Source organism: Stereum hirsutum, assembly GCF_000264905.1.
Source record: "Stereum hirsutum FP-91666 SS1 unplaced genomic scaffold STEHIscaffold_1, whole genome shotgun sequence".
Classification (NCBI taxonomy): domain Eukaryota; kingdom Fungi; phylum Basidiomycota; class Agaricomycetes; order Russulales; family Stereaceae; genus Stereum; species Stereum hirsutum.
The window spans coordinates 833,343-859,735 of NW_006763131.1; the positions used below are offsets into that span (position 1 = coordinate 833,343).

The 26,393-nt window shown below is 52.0% G+C and overlaps 6 protein-coding genes across 6 annotated transcripts; 4 read left to right on the forward strand and 2 right to left on the reverse strand.

The window, feature by feature from the left end:
* The first annotated feature begins 1,457 nt into the window (after positions 1-1,457).
* On the forward strand, positions 1,458-4,786 carry STEHIDRAFT_136041 (uncharacterized protein). The gene is made up of 10 exons (XM_007298499.1): positions 1,458-1,644; positions 1,717-1,868; positions 1,922-2,119; positions 2,179-2,255; positions 2,324-2,406; positions 2,497-2,749; positions 2,811-2,911; positions 2,969-3,729; positions 3,805-4,088; positions 4,163-4,786. Exons 1-10 carry the CDS (start codon positions 1,506-1,508, stop codon positions 4,191-4,193), a joined length of 2,079 nt encoding a protein of 692 aa, XP_007298561.1. The 5' UTR covers positions 1,458-1,505; the 3' UTR covers positions 4,194-4,786.
* A 796-nt stretch (positions 4,787-5,582) lies between these two features.
* STEHIDRAFT_88623 (UPF0187-domain-containing protein) lies at positions 5,583-10,214 on the reverse strand (the record flags this gene model as incomplete). Its single annotated transcript, XM_007298169.1, has 13 exons — positions 5,583-5,906; positions 5,977-5,987; positions 6,068-6,207; positions 6,385-6,405; positions 6,479-6,512; positions 6,577-6,633; positions 6,710-6,845; positions 7,152-7,739; positions 7,798-8,107; positions 9,556-9,598; positions 9,659-9,727; positions 9,964-10,012; positions 10,074-10,214. The coding sequence occupies 13 exons, from the start codon at positions 10,212-10,214 to the stop codon at positions 5,583-5,585; spliced, it is 1,923 nt and encodes a 640-aa protein (XP_007298231.1).
* Positions 10,215-11,233: 1,019 nt separating this feature from the next.
* STEHIDRAFT_126866 (uncharacterized protein) lies at positions 11,234-12,235 on the forward strand (the record flags this gene model as incomplete). The annotated part of the gene is made up of 2 exons (XM_007298500.1): positions 11,234-11,399; positions 11,460-12,235. 2 exons carry the CDS (start codon positions 11,234-11,236, stop codon positions 12,233-12,235), a joined length of 942 nt encoding a protein of 313 aa, XP_007298562.1.
* Positions 12,236-16,229: 3,994 nt separating this feature from the next.
* On the reverse strand, positions 16,230-18,656 carry STEHIDRAFT_46182 (uncharacterized protein; the record flags this gene model as incomplete). The annotated part of the gene is given in 3 exon segments (XM_007297906.1): positions 16,230-17,431; positions 17,449-17,455; positions 17,547-18,656. Coding segments are annotated over 3 exon segments (2,319 nt in total), but the record flags the coding sequence as incomplete, so codon positions are not given.
* Positions 18,657-19,313: 657 nt separating this feature from the next.
* On the forward strand, positions 19,314-21,705 carry STEHIDRAFT_106623 (uncharacterized protein; the record flags this gene model as incomplete). Its single annotated transcript, XM_007298501.1, has 7 exons — positions 19,314-19,574; positions 19,624-20,465; positions 20,767-20,800; positions 20,893-20,969; positions 21,033-21,172; positions 21,251-21,261; positions 21,364-21,705. The coding sequence occupies 7 exons, from the start codon at positions 19,314-19,316 to the stop codon at positions 21,703-21,705; spliced, it is 1,707 nt and encodes a 568-aa protein (XP_007298563.1).
* A 1,856-nt stretch (positions 21,706-23,561) lies between these two features.
* On the forward strand, positions 23,562-26,321 carry STEHIDRAFT_106624 (uncharacterized protein; the record flags this gene model as incomplete). The annotated part of the gene is made up of 7 exons (XM_007298502.1): positions 23,562-23,757; positions 23,778-23,826; positions 23,874-24,007; positions 24,064-24,911; positions 24,956-25,104; positions 25,164-26,143; positions 26,215-26,321. 7 exons carry the CDS (start codon positions 23,562-23,564, stop codon positions 26,319-26,321), a joined length of 2,463 nt encoding a protein of 820 aa, XP_007298564.1.
* Between the last annotated feature and the right edge of the window lie 72 nt (positions 26,322-26,393).

Consider the following 26,393-nt stretch of genomic DNA (forward strand, 5'->3'; position numbering starts at 1 on the left):
GGGTCACCGCCTCGTACGACCTCGGTTTTACTTACAAGTACTTGCTACTTTCTACAATCAGGAGCTCCTCTGGCGTAAGAAACTGTCCCATCTCCTGTGCAACGACCTCGCAGAATGAACGCAGTCTTGTATCATCCGATGTTCGCTTCTTCTCGTCGATGATATGTATGAGGTGTATGATGCCCGTGGTATGAAGAGTTTCTGATGATAATGGAGCAAGATCGTCGAGAGATACCGATTGTGCGGCCAAACTTGTTCGAAAGCAACGCTGGACGTGTTCGAGAGCCTGTCTGTGGTCAGTACAAGATGCTACTGTCTCTCGTTTCATTTTCTCGAGGTATTCCTGATTGAAACACGAATGAGTGGCCGCCATCATGATCGATCAAAGAAAACGCTCACTGCTACAGCTGTTTGGTTGAAGGCTATGGGGGGACGCAGCATCCATCTCAATACCCCAGAGGCCTTGGCTCTCAGATGTTGTAAAGGCCATACTGCCATAAGAAAGATCGGCCATAATAAGTTCCCTTGGATCAAGGTTGCCATGATAGACCACCTACATCGCCTCACATATAGTTCTTGTGTGTATATGTCCCGTATAAGAGGCTCCACAAGGCATCTTAGGATAGGTTCCGGGGTTTGGCATTCCGGGACAGGTACTATGAAGTCCAACAGATGTAGTCGGAAGTCAAACGGACTCTCCTCGAGAAGACGTCGTCCAGCGAGACGGGTGGTGTACGCAACAGCCAGAGATTTCAGGACAGATTCGTGACCGGTCGTGTCGAAGATGACAAGTTCTGTCAAGACAGAGGAAGCAAGGCTTATCGGCAAGGCTGTACGTGTTCGACGGATATGATGTTGGACCGTTTGGAGGCAGGGCAGGAAGTTCTCGAGTTTACTATAGACAGTAATCAATGTATGGGTGGGCGGGGAGACTGTCGCTAATTTCGCTCACAAAGAATTTCTGTCGACCAGACTCTCTTCGAGGATGTAGGAAAGGATGTCTATTGCGATGTATCGAAAGCGACGACAGGTGTGCAGTAGCGGTCGTAGTTGATCGCTAGCGGGATCCAAGTTCAGGCCGAGGACAGATTGGCGAGCATACTCAGATATCCGGAGGACAAATATATGGTATATGAGCTCTGAAGGAAGATGTGTGTGTGACTCTGCTGTGTTAACAGGGGCCTGAGTGACGATGCTACTGCCAGTGTCGCTCGAGGGCCTGAAAAAATGTTGTCGAGTAGCATCCATGATAGTCGAGATGACTTATCAAAGTTTCTCAAAATCCCAGAAAAACATTCGCAGGAGATAAGAGAACGAAGACGACGTGCAAAGTTCGTGGCTTGTATCGTGACGTAGCGGATATTTCCGGGCGCCGCCAGAAATCCTTTCACCGTGTTGAATCATCTCTGAATCCATAAACCGTTCCTTTCGACCGCCTTGCAACCTTCAATACCTATAACAGACATTCGTATCACATCTGATCTTCTACGCGCAATTCTTGTGCTATGAACGCACCGAGCAGTCAAATCGAGACCAGCTCCAATGCCACGACGACTGCCATTCAAAGCCATTCTGGTGTCGGCGTGAGCTCAGAGGATCCGCAGGACCATGCAGGGACGCCCCATATTCCAGAAGACGAATCCGGTAAGGTTGAAGCATGTCTTTATGTTTTCTTTCAATGTCGATTGATCCTTATTCGTATCGGGTGGAACTCAGCTCAAGACACCAAGACTCGCCCGAAGAAACGAGCCAAGAAGTCTACTGACAAGGTTGCGAGCAGTTCGAAACGAACCGGTCACACTGGTGGACGGAAGGTCATTGGTCGTCTGAGTGCCCTACTCGATATTTCTTTGGACATTCTCTATGAGGTGCGTAGTAATCACTGGCTGTACACGCATATATTTACTTCATATTGATCCAGGTACTGGGTCATCTGCTGCCTGCAGACCTCATCAGCCTATCTCGCGTCTCAAAGTCGTTCCGAAATGTTCTCCTGTCTCGTAGCTCGCTATTTGCGTGGAAGGCATCGTTTGGTAACATTCCAGATCTGCCCGCTTGTCCTGACGACGTCCCGCTTCCTGTGTGGGCAAATCTCGTCTGGGGAGGCGTCTACTGTCACGTATGTCCTCAGTTAATACGTGTTACCATGCACATACTGACCTCGAAGCTGATTTCTAGTGCTGTGGCAACAAACGCGTTATGAAAATCGATTTTCTACTACGACGACGAGTATGTTCTGGCTGCTTGAAAGAATAGTACGTAGGAACGCTGTTCGCTAGTCCACCTTGTTCTATTATCCTATCCCTTAACATTCTGAGCGTAGTATTTGCGACCGCCCTGCTGCAATCTTTGCCTTAGCTCCGGAAATACCAGCGAGCTTGCGTGACTGTATACCATATACACTTGGTGCGTACTATCACCCGCCCATACAACTATCCATACGGCGATAATTTTTGAAGTTTTGTTCCATTCCTTTCGGGTGCACTTTTGCTATAGAGGTTACGAAGCAGTATTCTCACCGTATATGCTGGAACGAAGATATTCTAGCCTTCAAGGCAGACTTTCAGACCATGCAGAAGACTACCAAACAAGGTGATCAACAAGCCGCCCTCGCAGAGTTCAAACAGGCCAAGCTCTCAGAGCTCCAAGCTAGAAAGGACGTGGCACGGTCCTGGTCGGACTGGATATCTCGAAACGCAGCGGAGAAGGCAGACAAGCGCGAAGCCAAGAAAGCAGTTCGCAGAGCCGAGTTCGTCTATGGCCGTCTTTGAAATTGACCTCTTGTTAATGTGGAGTCCTTTCTGTTTTAGAGTTCTCAGACGTTGCATTGAACTGGGCTACGAAGAGGCCGACTGTCAGGACGCACTACGGCACCATTCCGTCAACACTGAGGCCAAGTTAACAGAAAAAGGTGGGATACCTGACAATTTCTCTCGCTCACCCAACATTTTTCTGAACTCCTGTGCAGGATGGGGAACTATTCTCCCCCAAATTCTCCCCCTCATCACGGCTGCCAATCTCGCTAGGCTTGAACGAGAACGAGAAGGGCGGGAGAAAACTCGATCCAAAGCGGTGTATGCTGCGTACTACGATATCCTCCGGTCTCTGTCACCTTCTGCCCTTGAGCTCTCCTGTCTCCTCGGCGAGGAAGACTTCCGCTCTCTGCCCGAGATAGATGCACTCGTGGTCGACGACACGGAGGACACAGAAGAACGAATAGCCCAGATCAAAATCGTCTCCACGTCCCTTATACCCAAATTATCTGCTCTGGCCCATCACCGACAGGAGGCCATTTTCGCTCTGATGCAAGACACCTCTGAACCCGTCAGTCATCCTGCTCCCTCAATTGGGTCTGCTCCCCTTGGACGATTCCAGCTTGCCACATCCATATTCGTTTGTGGCGCTCCAGGATCACCTTCTTCTTCGGCTTCACCACTTCACGGTCTCCAAGTCTTTGGACATACATGCAAATCCTGCATACTCGACTCGGCTAGCACGACGAACGGACTTGCCTTCGATGCAATCTTCCCACGTTTCAGCGAGAAGGGAAAAGATGTAGTCGTCGCTATCCTAAACCGCTTGGGCTTGGACGAGAAATCTACCACTTGCATAGAGTTGGAACGGCTCGATAAACGTTTTGTTTGTATTGACTGTCCTATCAAGCATGAAGGCGAAGAGTGGGGACAAGATGGCCCGCTCGGGAGAAAGGCTAGGACTTGGTGGGGTTTGGTGAGTTCATCGTCATCGCTGCTTAGTGATCCTAGAATCTGCTCACATCATTTCTGCCCAAAAACGGCTACGTAGCTCGAACATATCCTTCAAAGCAACTCCAAGACTCCAGATTCCCACGTCGGTTCCTCCTTCTACGTGCTCTCTGACACTGAGGCAATCACCATCAAGTCTCGCGAGCGGAGCGGCCCCATATTTAGAATTCTTGAATCCATGTCGCAGTTTGGGTGCTACCATTGCGACATTCACTACCGTGATGCTACTCTTCATCCGAACTCATTCGAAGCAAGGTTTGGGCGAGAGCAAAACAGGGTAGCGTATCTGGGGCGAGATGCTATGATCACACACATAAAGGCTGTGTACGTTCTCATTTCTCTTTGGGTCACGCCGGAATCCGTGTGCAGAAATTGACGGATGTCTGGTCTGTTTGTAGACACAATCCACGATCCCCGGATGCATCGTGACTTCTTTCCTGAGCCTCGGGACCAGTATCCTAGACCACAAGGAGTATGGTTTGGAATGACAAGTTAAATACCACACCCCCGGTCGTGTGGAATGCATGCGGTTATGCGGTAGACTCTGACCAGTCTTTATTTTCTCTTTCTCTCTGTTTCGGCCGTGACGGTCTTGTCCGCTATTGCACTTTCTTCCCTCTGAAAGGTAGATCTTCCGGGAGAGGGCGTCTCGCTCTTCGTTTCTCTTCTTGCGCCTGCTACACAGAAACAATGGCCCCCCTTGCATTTCTCGGTGTTCCTCTACATCCTCCATACCTCGCTTGTTGGCTTTGGACTCTATCTTCTTGCCCATACGAATGTCTCGGACAGTCGACTACTGGTCGTTCTGACCTCATCCGTAACGTCCTTCTAATCGTTACCCTCTCATCCTATTATAATCCTGCACTTTCATGTACCATACCTACCCATAGATTCAGCTTTCCTGGCCGTTGCCGATTCTCTGCCACTCTCTTGCCCATACACCTATTGCATGTCCCGTATCCCGCCTTTAATTTCGGTCTTTTTGTTGCATTTCTCGTTCGATTCAAGACTGATTACCCTTCATCCCACTTCCTCGTATACGATACGCATGAGTCGCCCATCATTCTCTCTATCGTATCCCTTCTTCCTTTAGTTCGTGACGCAGACTTTTTTCTTGTCCACCAGTATTAGCACCCTCCTGCAATCCGAATCCCTGTTTCTTGAAACTTTCTCGAGCTTGACGGATTCGCGCAATAGACGGTTCATGCGACGGTTCAGACAAGACGAGCCTTTAGAGGTCTGAGTTTACGGCACTAGACGAGTATTCTTCAACGTCGCCTATACCTCCTGCCGTGTCTCCTCTAGAACAAATGGACAGCCAGTACCGGAAAAAATGGATGAATGCAGGAGTCACAGATTCATCTCGTGCAATCAACCTGTAGTCCGAGACGCGCCCGCGAATGCACTCAAACGTACAAAGGCAAGCAGAGAATAGCAATGTTAGTGTTCACTGTAAGTACGCCGCCTCCAATGCCAACAATAGACTGGACGCCGTCCGCAATATGTACGTGTATAGTAGTTTGTCTTCGAGAATAAATAAGGGCACCGCAACCAGCACTAGCACCATGGCCAGCAGTACCACCAACGCAACCATATCACGTACGTACGTATAAATCCAAATAAACAAAATAAATGAACAGACATACATATGGAGCTTTCATTCATATCTTCTTTTCCTCCTCGACTGAGGAAAGGATTAGAATGGGCTTCTCGGGATTCACGAATATCTTAGCACGATGATCGTTTTTTTCGACTCTTCTCTTTCGGTCCTTTTCGAACACCAACACATCCCCCTGGATCTTTTGTCGTATGAGTCGCTCACCCGATGACGACCTCGATCTCATGATCATGCATCTCCTGCCCCTCCGTCCTGCCCTCCTCCCTCCTCTCCCTCCTCTCCCTTTCCCTCTCCTCCGCATTCCCATTCCCGTTCCCATTTCCCGCCACCACTTCCTCTCCGCCCTTCCCCTTCCCTTCCCCCTCCCCCTGTACTTGCTTCACGCTCCTCGTCCCGTCATACAACGGATCCCTCGCGCTGAGATGCCGCGAGCCGAGGAAGACGTTCGTGCAGGGCGTGCGTTTCAATTTCTCGATGTCCGCGTGGACGATCTCTTTGCAGAACATGTCGAGGTCGAGGTCGTTCTGTGGTACAAAAAAGAGAAAGAAACGAGATTAGGACATGTGGAGAAAAAGAAGTGACTAAGTGACGGACCTCGTCGTAGCCTACATCACAAGACATAAAAGAAAGTCCGTTAGTACCCGATACTAGGACCCGCACGTCGAGGAAAAACATAAAAACATACCGAACGGCTGCTCGATCTCCTCTCCCGCAGCGACGAAGCCAAGATAGATAAACGCCGCGATGGCGGTTCCGGGGATGGAGGACCATCCGAACTGGTCGACGAGTTGAAAGGGGAGGAAGATGAGGTAGATCCAGACGGTGCTGTAATGAAGGGTGGGGGAGAGATGAGGTGGGGTGAGGATTATATGGAAAGGGGAGGGGAGGGGAGAGGAGAGGAGAGGAGAGAGGACGTACTGCCTATATGCGTGTGCGGAACGTAGGGGGAACGGGGTCAGTTGTCGGTCGCCGTTTACTTAAGAGGGAAAATGGGTCGCAGACCTGATGTGCACGGAATAGACGCTACACGCCCGTCGCAAAAAGAGCACATTGATCAGCCCATGAATCACGATATATGCGTTACGAAAGTACTCACAAAGGCAACGGCGTAGTCAAGATCCTCTCCAACGCTATTCGTCAAATCACCCCGGTCAGTCCACGTTTCCCCCGCACCCAAGACGAAAAGACACTCACTAGACAGACTATCCTCAAACGCCGCCAAACAACCAATCATCGATCCCAAACTCGTCCCTGCACATCACACACGACATCAGATCACCTCGCGTCGGATCCAGACGAAAGACACAAAAACAAAACAGAGACAAACCAGGAACAGTCCCCCTCTCCTCCAACACCGCCGTCCAATCACTCAAAAACCTCAACGCATCCAACGGCAAATTCTCTCCCTGCCCCGCCACCCTCGGCCTATGCTTCCTCCCCAACTCGCTCGCCTGTCTCGCGCCCTCGCCTTCGCCGCTCAGCCGATTCACGCCGCCTTGGCCTCGCGCGCCTGCACTGGTGGAAGAGGCGGTGGGCACGGATTGGGATTTGGAGTTGGAGTTGGAGGCGGCGTTGGCGAGGGTGGCGCGGCGTTTGGCGGCGGTGCGTACGACGCGGGGTTCGGTGGGGTATTTCTTTTTCCTGGGTGCGCGCGTGGACGTGGGCGCACCATCGTCGTCGTTATCGTCCTCACTGTCGTCTCCGCTGTCCGTCTCGACTAATAACCTCTCCTGTTCACCATTCCCATCCGCACCGACCGCAGCCTCGACATCCCTCTCCCCACCCTGCGAATCCTGCGAGTCTTTTCCAATCCGGAGATGTAACAGCCTCCCGACGACCCGACCCACGCCTCTGAACACGCTCCCGAACGGGATCAAGTCCCCGCTTATCTTACCTAATACATCTTCGGCCTCTCCACGGCTGGCGGGAAGGAGCGGCCTGTGGGAGGTGGATGAGGAGTCGGAGTCTGAGGAGGAAGAGGTGGAGGTGGAGGAGTGGCGGTGGAGGAGGTGGAGGTGCGATTTCGATTTGGTGGAGGAATGGCGCGAGGGCCGGGGAGTGGGTGTGAGCGAGGGGGAGGAAGAGGGAGTGGGGGCAATGGAGCCGTAGGAGTTTATGGCGGGGATGATGGGGTCGCGGGGGGTTTGCAGGAGGGAGGACGTGGATGTGGATGCTTTTGCGGAGACGGGCGGTTTGGACGGGGTGAGAAGGGATTGGGGGATGGGTTGGGGTTGGGGTTGGGTCTGCGATGGGGATTGGGTGAGCGTTCGGTGGGCTTGGTCGGTGTGATTGTGATCGTGCTCGTGCTCGTGCGTGATATGAACTTCCATCATGTGGTGGTGACGTCCATGAGCATGCTATTCGCGGTATGAGTATACGTATGCGCATAAAAAGAGAACTCCGAGAAACACACACCTCATGGAACGGCTTAACAAGATCATACAAATCCTCATAATATATCCCCAACTCACTCCTCAAATGATGTTTCAACGCCACCACGAACCCATCCACCAAATCCAGCGCCATCCTCTTCTCCCGCATCACCACCCCAACCTCCTTACGCCCCCGCATCTCGAGCCTTTCGCCACGGGCTTCCGAGGCGGTTTCGGCGTCGGTGCGGGGGGAGAGCCGGAGGGGGACGTGGAACCAGATGAGGCGGGTGAAGGTGCGGGCGTTGCGCATTATGTCGGACCAGGCGGAACGGCCGGTCCAGTAGCGGTCGTAGCTGGGGTGGGGGGTGAGGAGTGGGGGTGAGTAAGGGTAGGATGAGAGGAATGGAGAAGGAGAGAAGGAGAGAAAGACAGTCGTGGATCATCCATGTCTCCCCATAAGTACGAACGAGATCGCCATAGGACAGCGGCAAAAGGCTGCGCTGTGGGACAGACGAACAGTCTGGCTCGTTCGTTCGTTTTTTGTTTTATGGAATGGAATGGAATGAAGAGCGCGAGAAGAGGAGAAAACAGCAGTCACGTCTCCCCGGACAAACGACTCCTCCATTAGTCCATTAGGTGTAAGAGCAAGCTTCATGTTCATGTTCATGCCTCGCCAATCCGACAGACCTCTGTGTCTGTGTCGAGCAACAGATGTCACCACAGGGCAGGACAGGGACAAAAGCCTGCGCGCTGTGCGTGCGCCGGACGGACTAGCTCGGTTTATGTTATCGTTATCCCAAATGGAGGGAAGGGTGGTTGGAAGAGTAAGCAGTTGCGACACGACGTCCCCCCCTCCAGATGGATGAAGGAGGTTCCACGCAGAAAATCAACAGCAGAGTCCATGGCTCTGGCTGTTCGATCCGACCCACCACCGTGTTGCGCAACAAGGCGTCGCCAAAGGTCAAGGACGAGAGTCTGAGTCTGCGTGGGACGGCTGGCTGGTTCATTGATGTTTTATGGAATGGAATGGAAAGCGAGAGCGAGAGCGAGACAAGAGAGAAAAACGGGCTCTACCAGATGAACGACTCCGATCCGACCCACCACTACATTGAACATTGAACAGACGTCGCCACAGGACAGGGGCAAGAGCCTGTGGGACAGACTGGCTGGCTCGGAGTCGTTTATGTCTATGGAGGGGAAGGGGGTGGTTGTAATAGAATAGGAAGCTCTTGTGACATAACGTCTTCACCCGCCGAACGACTCTATCTCTATACAGAACAGACCTGGCCGATCCAACCAACCAACCAACTACTGCGTTGCCCGACAAGACGTCGCCGCCACAGGGTGTACGTGTGGCGGAAAGGATGGCTCTGACTCCTGAGTTTTTTAGGTCTCCGGGATGGATCCGGAGGGGAAGAGAAAGGGGAGTGGGAGTGGGAGTGGCACATATCTCCACCCGCGCAGAAAAAAGACGTTCATGCCCAACTAAACCAAACCAAACCAAACCAACCACTGCGTTTGAGTGGCGTAACAGACCTCGCCACAGGCACGGGACGGGACAAGAATCTGCGCGCGCGTGCCCTGAGATATACCGTCGAGGGGACTTGGAGTTGGAGATATCGCCATAGGGACATGTGTATGAGACTGAGACTGCGGACTGATCATGACTGGTTCATCGGGATTCGGTTGAATGCCGATCTCTCCAAGACACCACACCACACCACACCACGACATGGAATAATATACGGATGCGAAAGGGAGACGAGAGAGGTAGAAGTGAGAGGTAGAACGTAGAACGTACCCCGACATAGCTCGATAGGAGATCACGAAACCGATGACGACACCTAACCACACGTATGAGTACGCAAATAGAGATGGAATGAAAACAAGAGGGGGGGACGGACCGAGAACGGTGAGCATGACGTTAGGTATGCCGAGGTATATATTCGTTTTCATGGATACGATCGTGACGACTGTATATTATCATCAATGTTAGAGCGAGGTAGACATTGTGGACGACATGAGTATGAGTGGTGGGAGGTGAGGAAGTGAAGATGGGAGGATCGGGAGTGCCAAGAGTTCGCGACGCGTCTTGAGACATGACGCGTCGGACGCAAAAAAAAATGAGACAGAAAAAATGCACCCGTGCACTCTCGAACGTCGTCCACACCCCAGAAATACGGTTAAATGGGAGGAAGGGGGTACTTACGAGTAGCAAAGAGCGTGTGCATCAAGACGGCGGGCCATATCCTCCATATCTACGAGATAAAGCATGAGCACTACCAACGGGGAGGGATGAAGAGGGCGAGATAGACGAACGACGGTGCCGCGTCCGAAAGTCCATGAGAAGAGGGTGTGCGGGGAGACGAAGGTGATGCGGAAGACGCGGTGTTCTTCTGCTGCTGGGAGCAAGGTGTGTTGACCTGTGAAGGAGCGCTTGTTTTGCATTTGTGCGGCCATGGCTGGATGGTGGCCGGGTCCAAGTATGAGGGTATTTTATTTCGAGTTTTGTGGTTATGATATTAGGGAATAGTTTGTGGGCTCCTGGGTAGTTTGTGGTCTCCTGGTTAGAGGGTATCGAGGGTCGGAGAGAAAAAGGAAGAGAAAGTAAGGCGCTAATTTTGTCGATTTGTGTGTTTGATGTCGACGCTCGTCATCGGTTGCAGGCACACGTCCATTCGCCAATCACGCATCATTTCTATTTTTGTCTTATTCCAACGAATATCTGGATATGGAACGCCCTTGTCAACCCAGAGACTCTCTGTATATTCGACATTATCTTCAATATATATTCCTAAATCTGTCTGGGAGACGCTGTCCATATCCCTCGAAATCCGCCTCCGTGTCTCGCCCTGTGCATGCCCGTTCCGAGTCTCGGCCTTTCCTCGCACAAGCTCCCTGTTTCTCACAATCTGTTCTCGCAAACGTCTGCTTCCGTTTCAAAGCTCTCCGCTTGGCCTCACTTGACTCATGCTCGAGGCCCAGACATCGTCGAATTCGGTCCGTTCTTCTCGCCGTGGACGTACCCCAAATAATCTATTATCCCAGGCTTTTTATAAGTTACGTCCCATGGTCAGCCTGAGCTCCGAGTCGTGTCCTCCTTCTCTTCTTCTCGTCACCACCTCGAGCTCGCCCCGGAGCCTGAGCGTCCACCACGAGCCATGGCCATGAACCCCAACGCCAACGCCCTCCTCGCTGACCTCCCCGTCCTCCCCATCTCTCCATGCCTATGCAGCTCACCCTCCCTCTCCTCCCTGTCAATCCTCTCCCTCCCCCTCTCGCCTGCCTTTTCATGTACCCCACCTCCGAGCTTCCCTCGTCGCTACCACCGCAAACTACGAAAATTCCTCCGGAAGCTCGTTTGTGCTCTGCGGCGACATCATCATCATCATCATCATCACCACCATCAGCGCCACCACGACGGAGAACCATGCGATCTGACTTTGACGAGGGCGTTACATGCGGTCGTCTTACCTACTATGGATTCGGCGTTGTTGTTTAGGGATAGTGTGGCTGCTGCGAGACCGCATTTGAGGTTCGATGTGGACAGTTTGTGTGAGGGGATGAGGGGGGTGCAGGTGGGGCCGGATGAGAAGGAGCAGGAGAAGGAGAAGGAGGAGCAAGAGCAGGAGCAGGAGTCTGCGGGTGTGCTTGGGCTCTTAGTTTTTGTCGTGCGTTTTACTAACTTGATTTATTGTTCAATAGCACCTCTCCCTCCGCCTCCGTATCACGTCCACCCGCTCAGCGCTACCATCGTAAACATAGACTCAGACTCGACATCCATCACATCCCTCAAGCATATGCATCATCATCCGGTCTCAAGATCGAGCTCGTTGGATACGGTTGTTGAGCATCCAACGGAGGATGTTGGGTTGGTTTTACTACCAATAGTGACGTCTTTGGCGAGCTCCGAGGAAGAAGACGCTGCTATGCTGCCTCTACAGCCGCCAACAACAGCGACAATGACGTCTACGGAAACGACCACCTCCGACGAACTTCCATCCGAGCCTCTTCCATCCGCGTCGACGTCATCGTCTGTTCTTGGTTTAGGATCGGGATCGCTCGAGGTCACCGCGATTGGACCTGCCACTGCCACCGCCACCGCTAGTGCCATCGCCAGTGCCAGTGCTACACCACGCTTACGCGTAGACACCTCTGCTCCGGAGAAGATAGAGTCGGGTTCGGATTCGGATTCACATTCATCTCAACATTCATTGTCTTCAGAGTCGAACGCAGAGTCGTATGGACCTTCATTGTCTTCACCTTCCTTGTCTTCACCCACGACGTCTTCCTCACCCACATCATCTCCACCATCTCTATACTCCCTGCACTCCTCCTCCTCCTCTTCGTCAGCCGAAACCGCATCGCCCTCGACGCCGACGACACCGGAGGGTTCGTTGAAGCTAGAAGGAAACGTGAAGCAGACTGAGGCGCATTTGGAGTATCCGCTCGATGTTCCTCCCACGTCATCGTTGTCCTAGTAGTCCTGCGTATGTACTACACTTACGTCGGCCCCACCATCCCATCCCAACTTCCCGACGTAAGTAACACGGCCGCGGTCTGGAGTCCTACCTACGCTGTTCTGTTTGTATCGGTTTCATCGGGCCTGTTGCCCTCAACACAACTCGACTGGACCGGCTCGGATTTTATCTACGTATATCACTGTGTATCGCAGTAAGTAATCGGCGTACGTAACGGAAGATACGGACATTCGACGTGATATGACGATTGACGATTGCATGACAATTGAACATGTGGACATATTTCTGCTTCGGTGCTGTATGTATCTATGGGCTAACTCTTCGGAGGTGTGGGACCGGGACCTTGGATGTGGGTTGTGGGAGATGAGCCGGCGGGTGAAGGACAGGGGGGAGAGGGGAGGCAAGGCGAAGAGGAACTTGAAGAATGGGGAGAAAGAGGACGGGGAGGAGAGCCGTGGAGAGGGAAGAGAGTTGCCGGTGGATTCGAGTTAGACCGTGGATCGCACTTTCATTTGAGCATATATACTTGGATAATATCAGGTCGTTGGATATGAGACTTAGGACCCCGACCAGCGGCAACCATCTACAATCACGACCAATCCGGTCGGAGGTCCGACATGCAATGCTCTCCGCCAGGTAGAAATACTATGTATGTAGGACTCGGAGCTTGTGCCACTGATTCAGGTCTCTTTGAACTTGCACTCGCCACACCCGGTCTTCCCCGAACTTAAGTTACTCTGACATCTTCGCCAGGTTCGCGCGTCTCTTTATCGTTCCATCCACCTCGCTCACAAGGAGCACATATGATGTCTCCCTCAATTCTGTGTCATCCCTAGAAACCTTTAGAAATGTGAGGGTTGTTCGTTGATGATGACGATTCGTGAATTTCATTCATATTGGTGCGTGACATTGAGCGAGGATGTATTGTGTACAAAAGTGAGTATTTTCTTTTCTTGTACTTTTCTAATTTTTCAAATGTATCTACTGTAGTTTTTCGACCAACTGTTCGTCACGCGTCACGCGGAGTGCGTCGGCGAACAGATTGGGTCTCGGGGTCACGCATACATGGGGGTTCACGAACAGAAAATCGTGACCGATTTGCCCTGAAAATCGCCAAAAAATTCGATTTTTGGCCGGAATACCACGGCGGCGGAGGCTACTTTCCGGACACCCGAAACAGGAAACAGAACGGAATACTACAAATAATGGCATAGGGTTGGGTTTCGAGATGCATGTATATAATATTGAGCGTACCCTGAATGTCAACCGATTCTTTGTGTTCGGGTTTGCGACCGGTATTGGGTGAAGGAGCTCAGTCTAATGAAATATAGAGTGTGGTGAAGCACAAAAACGGCCGATGCGGAACTGGATACTGTCCTCGTTCCGGAACTTTGCGTTCCGATGCCGATATAGGACTCACAAAGGAATTTATCTGGCGGGGCCGGGACTGAAACCGGTACTTTGTGTTCAGCCGGAGCAATATATTTTATCGAGCCAATGCCAAAGATAAGGCATGGTGGGCACAAAATATTATGCATTGTAATGAAAGAGGGAGAAAGGGAACCTTTTATTCGGGGGATACTGGATCCATCTCTGTTCGATCATTATCCGCATCTGGTTTTGGATACACAAAGCAAAAATTACAGCCTCAACGGAATCCTTTGTGTAGCGGCTGCTGTATATAAAGATCAGTGTACACTAAACTGAATGCCCGCTCATCGCCAGAGCCAACAATGAGCGGGCGATCAGTTCAGTGAATGCTAATCTTTATGTACAGCGGATCCTGTTTTAATCTTTTCGTCTGCTCTATTCTTTTTTCTTCGCGTGCACTCAACCAAATGCGGTAATGAAACAATGGTATTGAGTTCCGCGTACGCAAGACAAAAGGTCTACTTTCTCCTGAACATCTTGCAGAACAAAAAGTATTTCATTGGCTTGGTTTTATCTTTGGTATCGACTCGACGCAAATTACCGCGCCTGCTAGTCATAAAGTGCCGTATTGAATTCCGGCCTTGTTAAACAAACCCTTCTGGGGATCCTATACCGGCTTCGGAACACAAAGTGCCGGAATGGTTATAGTATCCTGTTTGGCATAAGCTGCTTTTATTCTCTAACAGGCACTATGCTTTATTAATCTGAACTCCTTCACCCAATACCGGTCGCAAAGCCGAACACAAAGAATCGGTTGACATTCAGGGTATGATTGATATTATATGCATGTATCTCGAAACCTAACCCTATGTTATTATTTGTAGTATTCGATTCTGTTTCCTGTTTGGGGTGTCCGGAAAGTAGCCTCCGCCGCCGTGTACGAACAATTTCGCCTGTTCGTCACGCGTGGCTCACCCGAACGAACCGTGGCCCAGCGGTGGTCACGGCTGACGTAACTCTCCCACGAACACTTGGTCGAAAAACTACAGTATGCCATGGTGACCTCCTAAAACTCCTTTCTTGTAGGCATTGCTTCAGAATTCCGAGTTCGTTCTCATGATGCCCAAGCAAATGTACTCCACATGTATTGAATGTCATTGGAACTTATGGTGGTTATGGGACTCTCTATCTAAGCCACAGGCAACTATTGAAAACCTGTAGTAGGCAATATAAGTCAGTATAATCAGGAATACTTACACCGGCTGGTAAGTTTCGTGTAAGTGGCCGCGGGTGATCGAGTCGACGGGGATTTGGTAAGCGACGGGATATCCGGAGGAAAGCATCAAGAGCTGGGGAGAGCGGCTGGCAGCGGCTGGCATTATGCCAGTGGTCTTGCGCCCGGTTCCGGAGTGTGTACGCTGATGTCTGTGCGAGACAGCATCGACTCGGAAGGCCTCGTCGTGCCTACGAAGGGGCCGACTCATAGAGTATTTTTAAGAAAAATACAACTGGCTGCTAGATACTCTAAGACTACTACATTAGTACATACTAGCGTGCTCAACATCTTTGATACTTGGACCGCAGACGCAGAGGACAATTGTACGCGCCGCAGGCCCGAGAAAATAGACCCGAAGGTCTCTTTCAAGCAACGTTTGAGCATAAAATCCGGCCGTTGAGCGGTCCAAATCGAGAGGAGGGGCGAGCGGCAAGTGCGAAGCTGTGCCACACCTTCTCGGACTCATCTCGCTTGCGAGAAACTTACTGGACTTGATCGCCAGTAAGTTTCGAAGCCTTCTGCAGTAAGTTTCCAGTAAGTTTAAGTTCGGCACGAACTTATTGCACTTATTGCTGCCAAACGACAGACCTTGGCAACTTATCCAGTAAGTTCGGCATGCCTCGTTAACACATGAGCCCCTTCGCTGGTGCTTTGCACTCATGATCGCGATCTTTTTTTTCGGTCTCTTCTTCGTCATCAGAGTCCTTTCGCTACGCTGAAGCCTCGTAGCGCCACCATGCCTTCCTTCGTAGCACACGGGATGCATTTTTTGGGCCACAGTGTGGCACTCATTCCATACATCTAATGCCTCTTGCTCCCATAGTTTTCTCCAGACTCAAGTTCCTCCATGGAATAATATAGTTTAATTTATTGGGGAATCAAGTACTCAAGATGTAACATACACATATACAGCTATGCATAAGGGTGCTGGACAAGAAATTGCTGTTGAAGCTAAGTACTGTGGCACAAGAACTGAGAGCAAAATGAGGAAAAACTCGTACATAAATTCCACTTGCAGTTATGAGAGATCGCTCGAGGCAATGAGGAGAGAAACACATATCATATAAGCATATATAGCTCGAAAGCATCGAGAAAGAAGAGAGCGAAGAAGTTCGACCACTGGAAGCAAAGTGGCGGCGCGCGAAGCGCGACGCCCAACGGAGGCAGGTGGACGCACGTGGAGTGGCTGTGCCGTGCCGCGGCCGGCCGATCAATATACGATCGACGGCTGCGGAAGCGCCCGGAAAGGCGAATTCCCTGTAAGTTTCTCGAGATAAGTATACACACCTCCATCTCAGAGCAGACAATTGGATTCATATTGAGGTGCTTGGACTCCTCGCCTCGGTACTAACAGGACTCATTTCGAGATATGAGCCTCCCCCATCTCTCAAGTGTCATACCCTTCCTTTCCCTCATTTTCTTAGTTGCTGAGGCCAATGCTCTGGCATGCAGCCCCACCTTATTCCATTGAGATGAATCCACATCTGATTCAAATACATACGAGTAGAAATCTTTCACCAGATCCGGCCCGTCTACATCAGCCATCTCCCACATTGGTCCAACCACGCTCCGGAAACCACAGAACTGTACTGCGGCAGCGAGGTGAATAGCTTCGTCATGAATGCTCCCCACAGGATATTCTGCTGCATGGCATGCTGAGAGGAATGCAAAGTTGGCATTGGGATGATGGAGCTGGATCAAGTCCAACAGGGTGAGATGTGTATCTTCATTCAGGGAAAAGTAAGAGCTGAAGGGCTTTCCAGGGATGAGCGTGCCATGAGAGGCAATGTGCAGCCAGTCATAATCAAGAAAGGGATTTCTGGCAGTGTCATGGATGGCTTCTGGTTCCTCCATGGGCATGATGCCTGACTTGATCATGAAGTAGAGAACCTCATTAGCTTCCTCCTTCACCCTAGGAAGGGATGTGGATTGACCAATAAGGAGGAGACGTGGTGGTTTTGCAAATGATTCACCGGTGTTGAAAGCAGTAATGAGAGAGGTGAGTGTGGGGGTGTATGATGAGATGTATAAGTCGGGAAGATAACTCTTCGAGCCAGGCAAAGTAGGGCCTGCTGCATGCAGCGGAAGTGTTGACAAGACGGATGTAGGACACCAAAATATCCGGGACATTTCTGGAATGCGGAGCTCTTTGAGCTTGGTGATGACGGGCGAGACGACGAGCTCCCAGAGGTTTTCTAAAACAGTCCGAAGAACAATATTATAATGCTTCGGTGCAGTTTTGATCTTGGCCCGCGCCTCTGTCAACTGCTGCGAGAGTTTCTGTGCAATTTCGTGAAGATTATCATCCGTGGGGACCAGTGCCGGTGGGCCGTGTTCGAGAATAATGAGCGCGTCCGACCGATACTCGCTGAGATTTACAGTAATGACAGGGCCATGTTTCGCAGCAGCTTGGAGGACAGAAAACGAAGGTCTGCACAGAAATGCCTCGAATGTAGGGATTTCCCGGATTCGCTCGATGATGCGTTTCTGATTTTCCAAAAGGCGATGTTTCTCGGCGAGGAGAGGACCAAATGGGTCTCGAGCTGGACCTTCCGCTATATGAAACCGGAGTTCTTCGCTAAGGTCAAGAGAATTCCATGTCATTGAGAGTGCCTCGAGTCGAAGATTTATCTGCGAAAGTTCCTCCGCAAGTGATTGGTCTACAGCTCGGAGTCTTTCCATTGGTGTCCTCAAGCCCCGCAATTCGGACCAAAGCAAACCCCTCCCTTGTTCAATCATTTCCGTAGCCAAAGCCAGCTGACCCATCTGAATTGCGTGTGATGCCGCATCTGAAACAAATTCAGGATGTCTGTGATTCACTGATAGATGCGAGTATTGCAACGCAACAAAAGGCATAGTAGATAAGGGGCGGGGGATGAGGGAAACGCCGATGGTAAATGCATGCAGGCTGGACTGAGCAAGACGTGTTCGAGTAAAGTACGCCCATTCTCGGGCTGCTGATAGACGTGTTACTACCTTAGAATGTTCATCACTAGCAGCCTGCTCGAAAGCTGATATAGACTCGCTGAAATCTTCGGGATGGCCTGTCATCAGGAAACGACTCTTCAAGCCGATACCAAGGTATTCCAGAAGACAAGCACGCTCGGGGTGCCCCACGGGACAGAGAGCTATAGATTCTCGAAACAGTTCAATGGACTCCGCGAGATCAGCTGGGTCTCCCATCCGCCGGAAGCGACGATCCAGACAGATACCGAGGTGTCTCAGAGGCAAAGCGTTCCGTGGATGTCCCACGGGATGGAGAAGAACCGCATTTCGAATGAGATCGATGGATTCTTCGAGGTCTTCCAGCTGTCCCGTCTGTTCGAAGCGCTCGACCAGGCAGACAGACAGGTTGTGCAAAGAAAAAGCACGGGCTCGGCCCTCCCCAGGGATGAGAAGTGCCTCTCTATTGAGAGAAATGGACTCGTCGAGATAGTCGAGCGAGCTCGCCCCACGGAAGCGAGACATTAGGTCAGTAGCGAGGTCATGCAGAGCGGCAGCGCGGCGAGGGTGCCCCGCGACACGGAGGCGAAGCACTTGTCGATGAAGATGAATGGACTCATCAAAATCATTTGGGTATCCCGTCAGCGTGAAGCGGCGGCCCAAGCCAGTAGCAAGTTTTTGAAGAGAAACATCGCGTTCATGATTCTCCGCGGGAAGGAGAAGCACATCTCGAAGGAAAGCAATAGACTCATCAAGATCATTGAGACGTCCCGTCCGCTCAAATCGTTCATGCAGGGCTTCGACGAGATGATTTAAAAAATGAGCGCGGTCCGGGTGCGACACTCCGAGCCAGCCAGTCTGTCGCACGCGCAGGCTTCGCTGTCATTTGAGGCGTGGTCGGTCGTGTCGGCAGGTCATAAAGGCACGTTGTGAGTCGCATAACCTCCCCCATCCATCAATGGAGACGTGATGATCCACCATTATTGTTCTTCCTACCACCCTCCATTCTGTACAACATGAACATAAACGAACCAGCCACTCTGTCCGTCCCACGGCGCACACTCGGGCTCTTTGCCCCGTCCTGTGGAGACATCTCGGAATACTTATGCTCGACGGTGTGGTTCGAGGTGTGGCTGGTCGACGGGCCGCCGTGAAGTTCATTTTTTTTTCTGTACAGAGTCGTTTGTCGGGGAGACGTGATGATCCATGTCTGTTTTTCTCTTTCGACCATCCCTTGCTTCCCGTTCCGGATGACCCAAACGAGCAGACTTTTGTTCCTGTCCTGTGGCGACGTCTGTTGCTCAGCGCAGTGATCGGCCGACCATGAACGCCTCTTTTTCTGTCTGGAGTCGTTTGTCGGACGGAGACGTGTTTCAGAACTAGTTTTTCTCTCTTCCTCTGTTCTCTCCATTCATCCTATCCTTACTCATCCCACCCACCCACAGCTACGACCGCTACTGGGCCGGCCGCTCCGCCTGGTCCGACATAATGCGCAACGCCCGCACCCGCCTCGTCTGGTTCCACGTCCCGCTCCGGCTCTCTCCCCGCACCGACGCCGAGACCGCCCTGCAAGCCCGTGGAGAAAGGATCGAGATGCGGGGGCGCAAGGAGGTGGGCGTGGTGATGCGGGAGAAGAGGATGGCGCTGGATTTGGTGGATGGGCTTGTGGTGGCGCTTAAACATCATTTGAGGAGCGAACTCGGGATATATTATGAGGATTTGTATGATCTTGTTAAGCCGTTCCATGAGGTGTGTTTTCGTTTTTCTCGTCTTATATGTATACTCATACCGCGAATAGCACGCTCATGGCCGTCACCACCACATGATGGAAGTTCACATCACGCACGACCACGGCCACGACCACACCGAACAAACCCACCGCACCCTCACCCAATCCCCGTCTCAGACCCAACCCCAACCCAGACCCCAATCCGTTCTCAGCCCGTCCAAACCGACCGCAAAAGCATCCACATCCACGTCCTCCCTCCTACAAACGCCCCGCGACCCCATCATCCCCGCCATAAACTCCTACGGCTCCATCGCCCCCACCCCCTCTTCCTCCCGCTCGCTCACACCCACCCCGCGCCCCTCGCGCCATTCCTCCACCAAATCGAAATCCCACCTCCACCTCCTCCACCGCCACGCCTCCACCTCCTCCTCAGACTCCTCAGACTCCGACTCCTCTACCTCCCGCGAGCGCAGACATCTTCTTCCCGCTAATAGAGGGGAGGCAGAAGATGTGTTGGGTAAGATAAGCGGGGATTTGATCCCGTTTGGGAGTGTGTTTAGGGGGGTGGGGAGGGTCGTGGGGCGGTTGTTGCATTTCCGGATCGGGAAAGACTCGGAGCAGGATTCGCAGGGGGAGAGGGATGTGGAGGCTGCGGCGGGTGTGGAAGGGGATGGTGAGCAGGAGAGGTTGTTGGTCGAGACGGACAGTGGGGACGAAACGGAGGAAGATGACGATGATGCGCCCGCGAGAGCACCCGGGAAAAAGAAATACGCCACCGAACCGCCGCGCCACACTCGCCAACTCCAACGCCCAAAGATCGCACTCCGCCTCCACCAGTGCAGGCGCCCGAGGCCAAGGCGGGGTGAATCGGTTGAGCGGCGAAGAGGGCGCGAGACAGGCGAGCGAGATGGGTAGGAAGCATAGGCCGAGAGTGGCCGGGCAGGGAGAGAATTTGCCGCTGGATGCGTTGAGGTTTTTGAGTGATTAGACGGCGGTGTTGGAGGAGAGGGGGACTGTTCCTGGTTTGTCTTTTCGTTTGTTTTATATGAATCTGAAGCGAGGTTGGCTGATGGCCAGTGTGATGTTTAGGGACGAGCTTGGGAGCGATGATTGGCTGTTTGGCAGCGTTTGAGGACAGTCTGTCAAGTGGGTTTATTTTATCGTCTTGGATTTAGGAAAACCGTGAACTGACTAGGGTGATTTGACGAATAGCGTTGGAGAGGATCTTGACTACGCCGTTGCCGTTGTGAGTGCTTTCGCAGCGCATATGTCGTGGTCTGGAACTGATCAATGTCCTCTTTTCGACGGGGCGTGTAGCGTCTATTCCGTGCATATTAGGTCTGCGACCCATTTTCCCTGTTCACTAAACGACGACTGACCTCGTCACTCCTTCGTCCCCCATACGCATATAGGCAGTAAGCACCCACTCCCCTCTACCTTTCCTTACAAACCTCACCTCTCCCTCTGCATCTCCATAGCACCGTCTGGATCTACCTCATCTTCCTCCCCTTCCAACTCGTCGACCAGTTCGGATGGTCCTCCATCCCCGGAACCGCCATCGCGGCGTTTATTTATCTTGGCTTCCTCGCTGCGGGAGAGGAGATCGAGCAGCCGTTCGGTATTTCTTTTCTCCTTCAACGCGCAAGCCTTCATAGTATCCGGTACTGACGGCTGTGTTTTATGTCTTGCGATGTAGGCTACGACGAAGTCCGTCACGTCTTCTCTTCCCTGCTTCGTATTTCCCAATCTGACGGTTCTCCCTCCCTTTCTTTCTTTCTTTCTTTTCTTTCTCCGTGTCACGTACCACAGAACGACCTCGACCTCGACATGTTCTGCAAAGAGATCGTCCACGCAGACATCGAGAAACTGAAACGAACACCCTGCACGAATGTCTTCCTCGGCTCGCGGCATCTCAGCGCGCGGGATCCGCTGTATGACGGGACGAGGAGCGTGAAGCAGGTCGAGGCAGATGGGGTGCGGAAGGGGAAGGGGGGTGCGGAAGGAGAGGAGGGTAAGGGCGCGGCGTTGGTCGCAGGAAATGAAAATGGGAATGCGGAGGAGAGGGAAAGGGAGAGGAGGGAGAGGAGGGAAGAGGGCAGGATGGAAGGGCAGGAGATGCACGATCATGAGATTGAGGTCGTCATCGGATGAGCGGCGCATTCGACAAAGGACCTGAGGAGAAGAGTCAAAAAAAATGGTTATCGTGCTAAGATATTCGTGAACCTCGGAGCTCATTCCGATCCTTTCGTTCCCTCCGTCGAGGGGAAGAAGATATGAAAGCTCCATATGTATGTATGTCTGTTCATTTATTTTGTTTATTTGGATTTATACGTACGTACGTGGTATGCTGGTGGTGGTGGTGATAGTGCTGGTTGCGGTGACCTTATTTATTCTCTAAGACAAACTACTTACTATACACGTACACGTTCCGGACGGCGTTCTGTCTGCTGTTGGTATTGGAGGCAGCGTACTTACGATGAACATTGCTATTTTCTACTTGCTCGTGGGGTGTGTTTTGGTACTGTGGGGGGCCTCCAGGCAGCCACGATTCAGAAGAGTCGTACTACTTATTGCGATGGGCCTTTGGGATCTGGGAACTACAGAGATGCCATTCGAGGACGTTTACTGTCTGAGTCCCTTTCGGTTGCATTGTCACCTTTATGACAGCAGGATGCTCAGCATGGACAGGACAGCAAGACGAACAACGGCCACAAGTTGGCCGCAGGGCAGCCACATCTCAGTCCGAACTCCGCCCACAGGAGGTTCACGCTCCGCCCCAAAGGACCCTCTTTTTTTTTTTTTTTTTTTTTTTTTAAAATTCAACACATTTATATAGCGCCGGCGGAGCCAGGGGCGCTTCGTACGATAGGTAGCTACATACAAGATGGGCAATTGTCGACTGAGTCCATAAGAGAAGTCTACCTACTCAGAATACTGTCTGCTGTTTCGAAAGAGAGGTATCGAACGTTCAAGTGAGATCCGTAAAAGGACGGGGGATATGAGACACAACTACCGTAGAATGGCCGTGTGTGAAGAAAACAAAATGAAGAACCCACTACTTCTTCTTATTCGCCTTCGCCTTTTTTGGTGGCGGACCATCAAAGGGAGAGTCGAACACCACTCTGTCTTCCGACGATGCCCCAGGCATGTAATCCGCTACTCGGGGCCTGGTAGGGCGATTAACCTGGGAGGGGGGAGGCGCCCCCTTATCGCGAGACTTTGGTGGTGTGTTGCGGCTAGGAGTATGCGTCCGAATCCACTCGGGATCCCTCCGATGGAGGAAGAACGCGCACTCCCGTGAATCGGCCCGGTGTGGCCCACCGCAGTTGTAGCACTTGGGTGCATGCGAACACCCACCCGTTGTGGAAGGAGATGCCACACACGAGGGGCAATGCCGATCGTGTTGGCGTTCATCGTGAGACAACCCGCATCGCGGGCAGTTCTTGGTTGGAGATCTGCAGGAGAGCGCACGGTGGCCCCATCGTTGGCAGCAGCCGCAGAAGGGCACCGGAGGCTTGGAGTCAAAGGCCTTTACGGGCCGGCAGAATTCACCCAAAGGACCCTCCCGCATGAAAACCTCTTGTTCGTGTTCAAAAACCAACGCACATAGATCGAACCTGGGATCGGACCCGGCACTGCGGCTTCGCAGACGAAAATTCATGATTTTCGTGCCAGGTCGGTACCTCCGTGCCGACCAGGCGTTCTACATACGCACAGTGGATATGATCCACGTAACGTAAGTAGCACCCAGATACTATGCTTTCAACGCACCTCGAGATCCTAGTAGGACTTGCGACGACCGGCTGCATACATGCGTGAAGGAGGATGGGGGAGCTATGCTAAGGTATCTCGTTTACTAAGACCGCATATTGATTGCATGTCGTCGCTCACGGGGATATGCGCCACATAAATTTCACTACTCACTATATAGCCTTCTGCACGGTTCACGCGCCACATAAACTCGACCATCATCCCCGTCTACTTCGCATACAACACGTCAACCAACTATGTCGATAGAGGCCTCCTTCATGCGAAACGTCGTACTCACATCCTTCGTCAGAGTCTCGATCAAAGACGAAGAAGCCGCCCGATCTCTCCGGCCAGAGACCGTCCAACTTGATGACCGCGAGAACCTCTGTAAAGCACTTCAAGACCGCAGGGATAAGCATGGACAGAACGATTTTCCAGACATGCCTACACATGGTGAATGCCGTTTTGTTCAGGGTTTGCCAAAATATTTTTCGACGATGCCTCTGAAAAGCTTGAGCAGATGTGAGCGCTTTTCGTTGGTCATGTTGAGGACTCATACTCATATTTAGAAGTGGATCTTACGGCTCTCCGAGCACCTCAACGCTACGAGGTCGGTATAGAAAGCAATCCTACGGTCAATTCAACATGACTAACTATTCATTTCAGGGCACATATTTATTCTGCCGGACGCTATGTCTTCCGGGTGAGTTTGCTGATTTCAATCATGTAAAACATGATTTTCTCTCTGACATGCCTCAGCTCAAGATATTTCGGTCCAACTTGCCGTGGAGGACGACGCGGGAGCCTGCATCTTACTCACACTAGACAACCTCCCTGACCTTTATCAAGCCGACCTGTCTGCCATCGATGCCATGTTCCCAACAGGAACCGTTCTGTTAATTCGCGAGCCGTTCATTGTAGTCACCGCAGATCGCCAGCGTGCCACAGTCAGAGTCGACTCGCCTTCTGATGTCCTCGTCCTTAACCGTGCCCATCCTCTTCTGGAAGGATACAGCTGGCGCCAGTCCATGCTAGATAATCCGGAAACCTTCAAGAGTGTCGGTACCAGCCACTTCCGGCAGAGCCATTTCGTAGCGGCCGTCAGCTCTTGGTCTCAAGGTCTTTCAATCAACCTTTCGTCTGTCGATCTACTGCTCAACCGGTGTATGGCCTTTCTACGTCTGGAGTGGTACGCCGCTGCCTACAGAGATGCATCCAAGGTACTAGAGTTGGTCACCGACCCCGGGGGGTCGTCATCGCATACGCAGTCAGTTGCAAAAGGGAACAGAGACAAAGCAGACTTCCGTGCTGCGCGGGCGCTCTACGGTCTCGCCAAATATAGCGATGCGCTTGCGCGATTCACTTCGCTCGGTCGAAGCGGACAACTTGCGGATAAAACCTGGATCAAGAGGTGCCAGACTCGGATGGAAGAGACGACAAGCGGAGTGTACGATTGGGAGGCTATGTTTCGTAGTGGCCTGGAGGGGAACGGGGCCCCCGTCGACGTCGCCGACTTTGTTGGGCCGCTCAAAGTTTGCGGGATGCCTGATCGAGGTGGTGGTCGTGGTGTGCGTGCGACTGAGGATATTCGAGCGGGTGCATTATTGGTATGCTTACTTCTTCGAGCGATCTCGACGACGACGATCTTAAGGCCAAGCTGGGACAGGTTGTTTCGAAAGCGTACGCTCTCGTGTCGGCGGCAGAACAGGAACAGAAGAAGAGTATGAATATCATTCATGTTCCCACCCAGACGATCGCAGGGGGTTCTGAGGTCGACCTGGTTCAAAAGGTCATTACGAGGTAAAGTGCTCGTACGTGCCCTTCACTCTCCTAGTGGCTGACTTAGAAGTATCATGCAGGTTATATGGATGTCCGGAGGATACCCCACTGATCTACGGTCTGTTCTCGAATGCAGACCCAGACCGTTTCCATCTTCCCTCTACGACATACCCTCCGCTGGGTACGGAACCAGTCCTTGCGTGCCACGCTCCCCCCGACCCAGCCGACATAAACGTCGATTACATCGACGGAGTGATCTTCTCGAACTGTTTCGGCGGAGACACAGTAAGGGTTGCGTCCGTTGTTCCACCTTCGAAGCTCGGCCAGCATTCTGCCGTTCTCCATACCTTGCCCTCGCTCTTCAATCACTCCTGCGCTCCAAATGCGACATGGAGGCTCTTTGGCGACACCATGGTCATCCGATCCAACCGTGATATCCCTAAAAATACCGAGATAACACTGGCGTACGTGTCACCAGCTGGGAATGCACGGACTCGTTCGAAGGACCTCTTCACCAAGCTCTTGGGTCCTTGCAATTGTGACCTCTGCGAACTGGACAGACTGGACACCGAAGATGCGTGGAACGTTTGGGACAGCTTCCAGAAACGTAATCTCAGGAGTTGCTCCTCAGAGACTGAGCTGAATAGCGCCATCGAACACCTACAGTCATCCTTCGCGAGATCCGGTCGGACGACCCATTATACTCTGCTCGACAGTCATGACGAAGCCATGCAGTGGTACCAGGAGAAGGCTACCTCTCGTGCACCTGTTGATCGTGTCGCCGCAAAAGCAATGATTCGTCATGGCGTAGAGGCCCTTCGTGCGGCTGGTTTGGACATATTCCCTGACGAACCGCAATACTCGCCTCGCTATAAAGCCAACACCCGCGGTCAACCTGGTCAAAAGTCAGAGTTCGCGTTACCGATGTTGAAGGGAAGGTTGCCAGCAAACACAACAACGCAGGAGCAATGCATCTTCATTATTACGCAGATGGCCGCCGTTTTCACGATGATGCTGGAGAAGACGCAGGCACGACGATGGATCCGTGCGGCGTGGTTCAGTGCGCATTCAAATCATCACATTTGACTTTGGGCTACAGCTAGCTGACATCACCCTTACCATCCCCTTTAGTCCACGAAAACACGATCGGTGGAGGCAAAGTCTTATTCGAGGAAAGATTCAAGAAGGCTGCCGCATTGAAAAATGACTTGACGGATCTCGAGTATCGATGGGACTGACCTACTAGGCTTACGTCTCATGAAAAAACCGTATGAACGCTCTGGAAAGATCTGTTTCGGGTCCATCGCATG

Excerpts from the sequence above, each read along its gene's own strand:
- STEHIDRAFT_136041 (XM_007298499.1), top strand. The coding sequence starts at position 1,506 with ATGAACGCACCGAGCAGTCAAATCGAGACCAGCTCCAATGCCACGACG. Across the intron at positions 1,645-1,716 it reads TATTCCAGAAGACGAATCCG|CTCAAGACACCAAGACTCGC; the intron begins GTAAGGTTGAAG and ends GGTGGAACTCAG. Across the intron at positions 4,089-4,162 it reads ATCACACACATAAAGGCTGT|ACACAATCCACGATCCCCGG; the intron begins GTACGTTCTCAT and ends GTCTGTTTGTAG.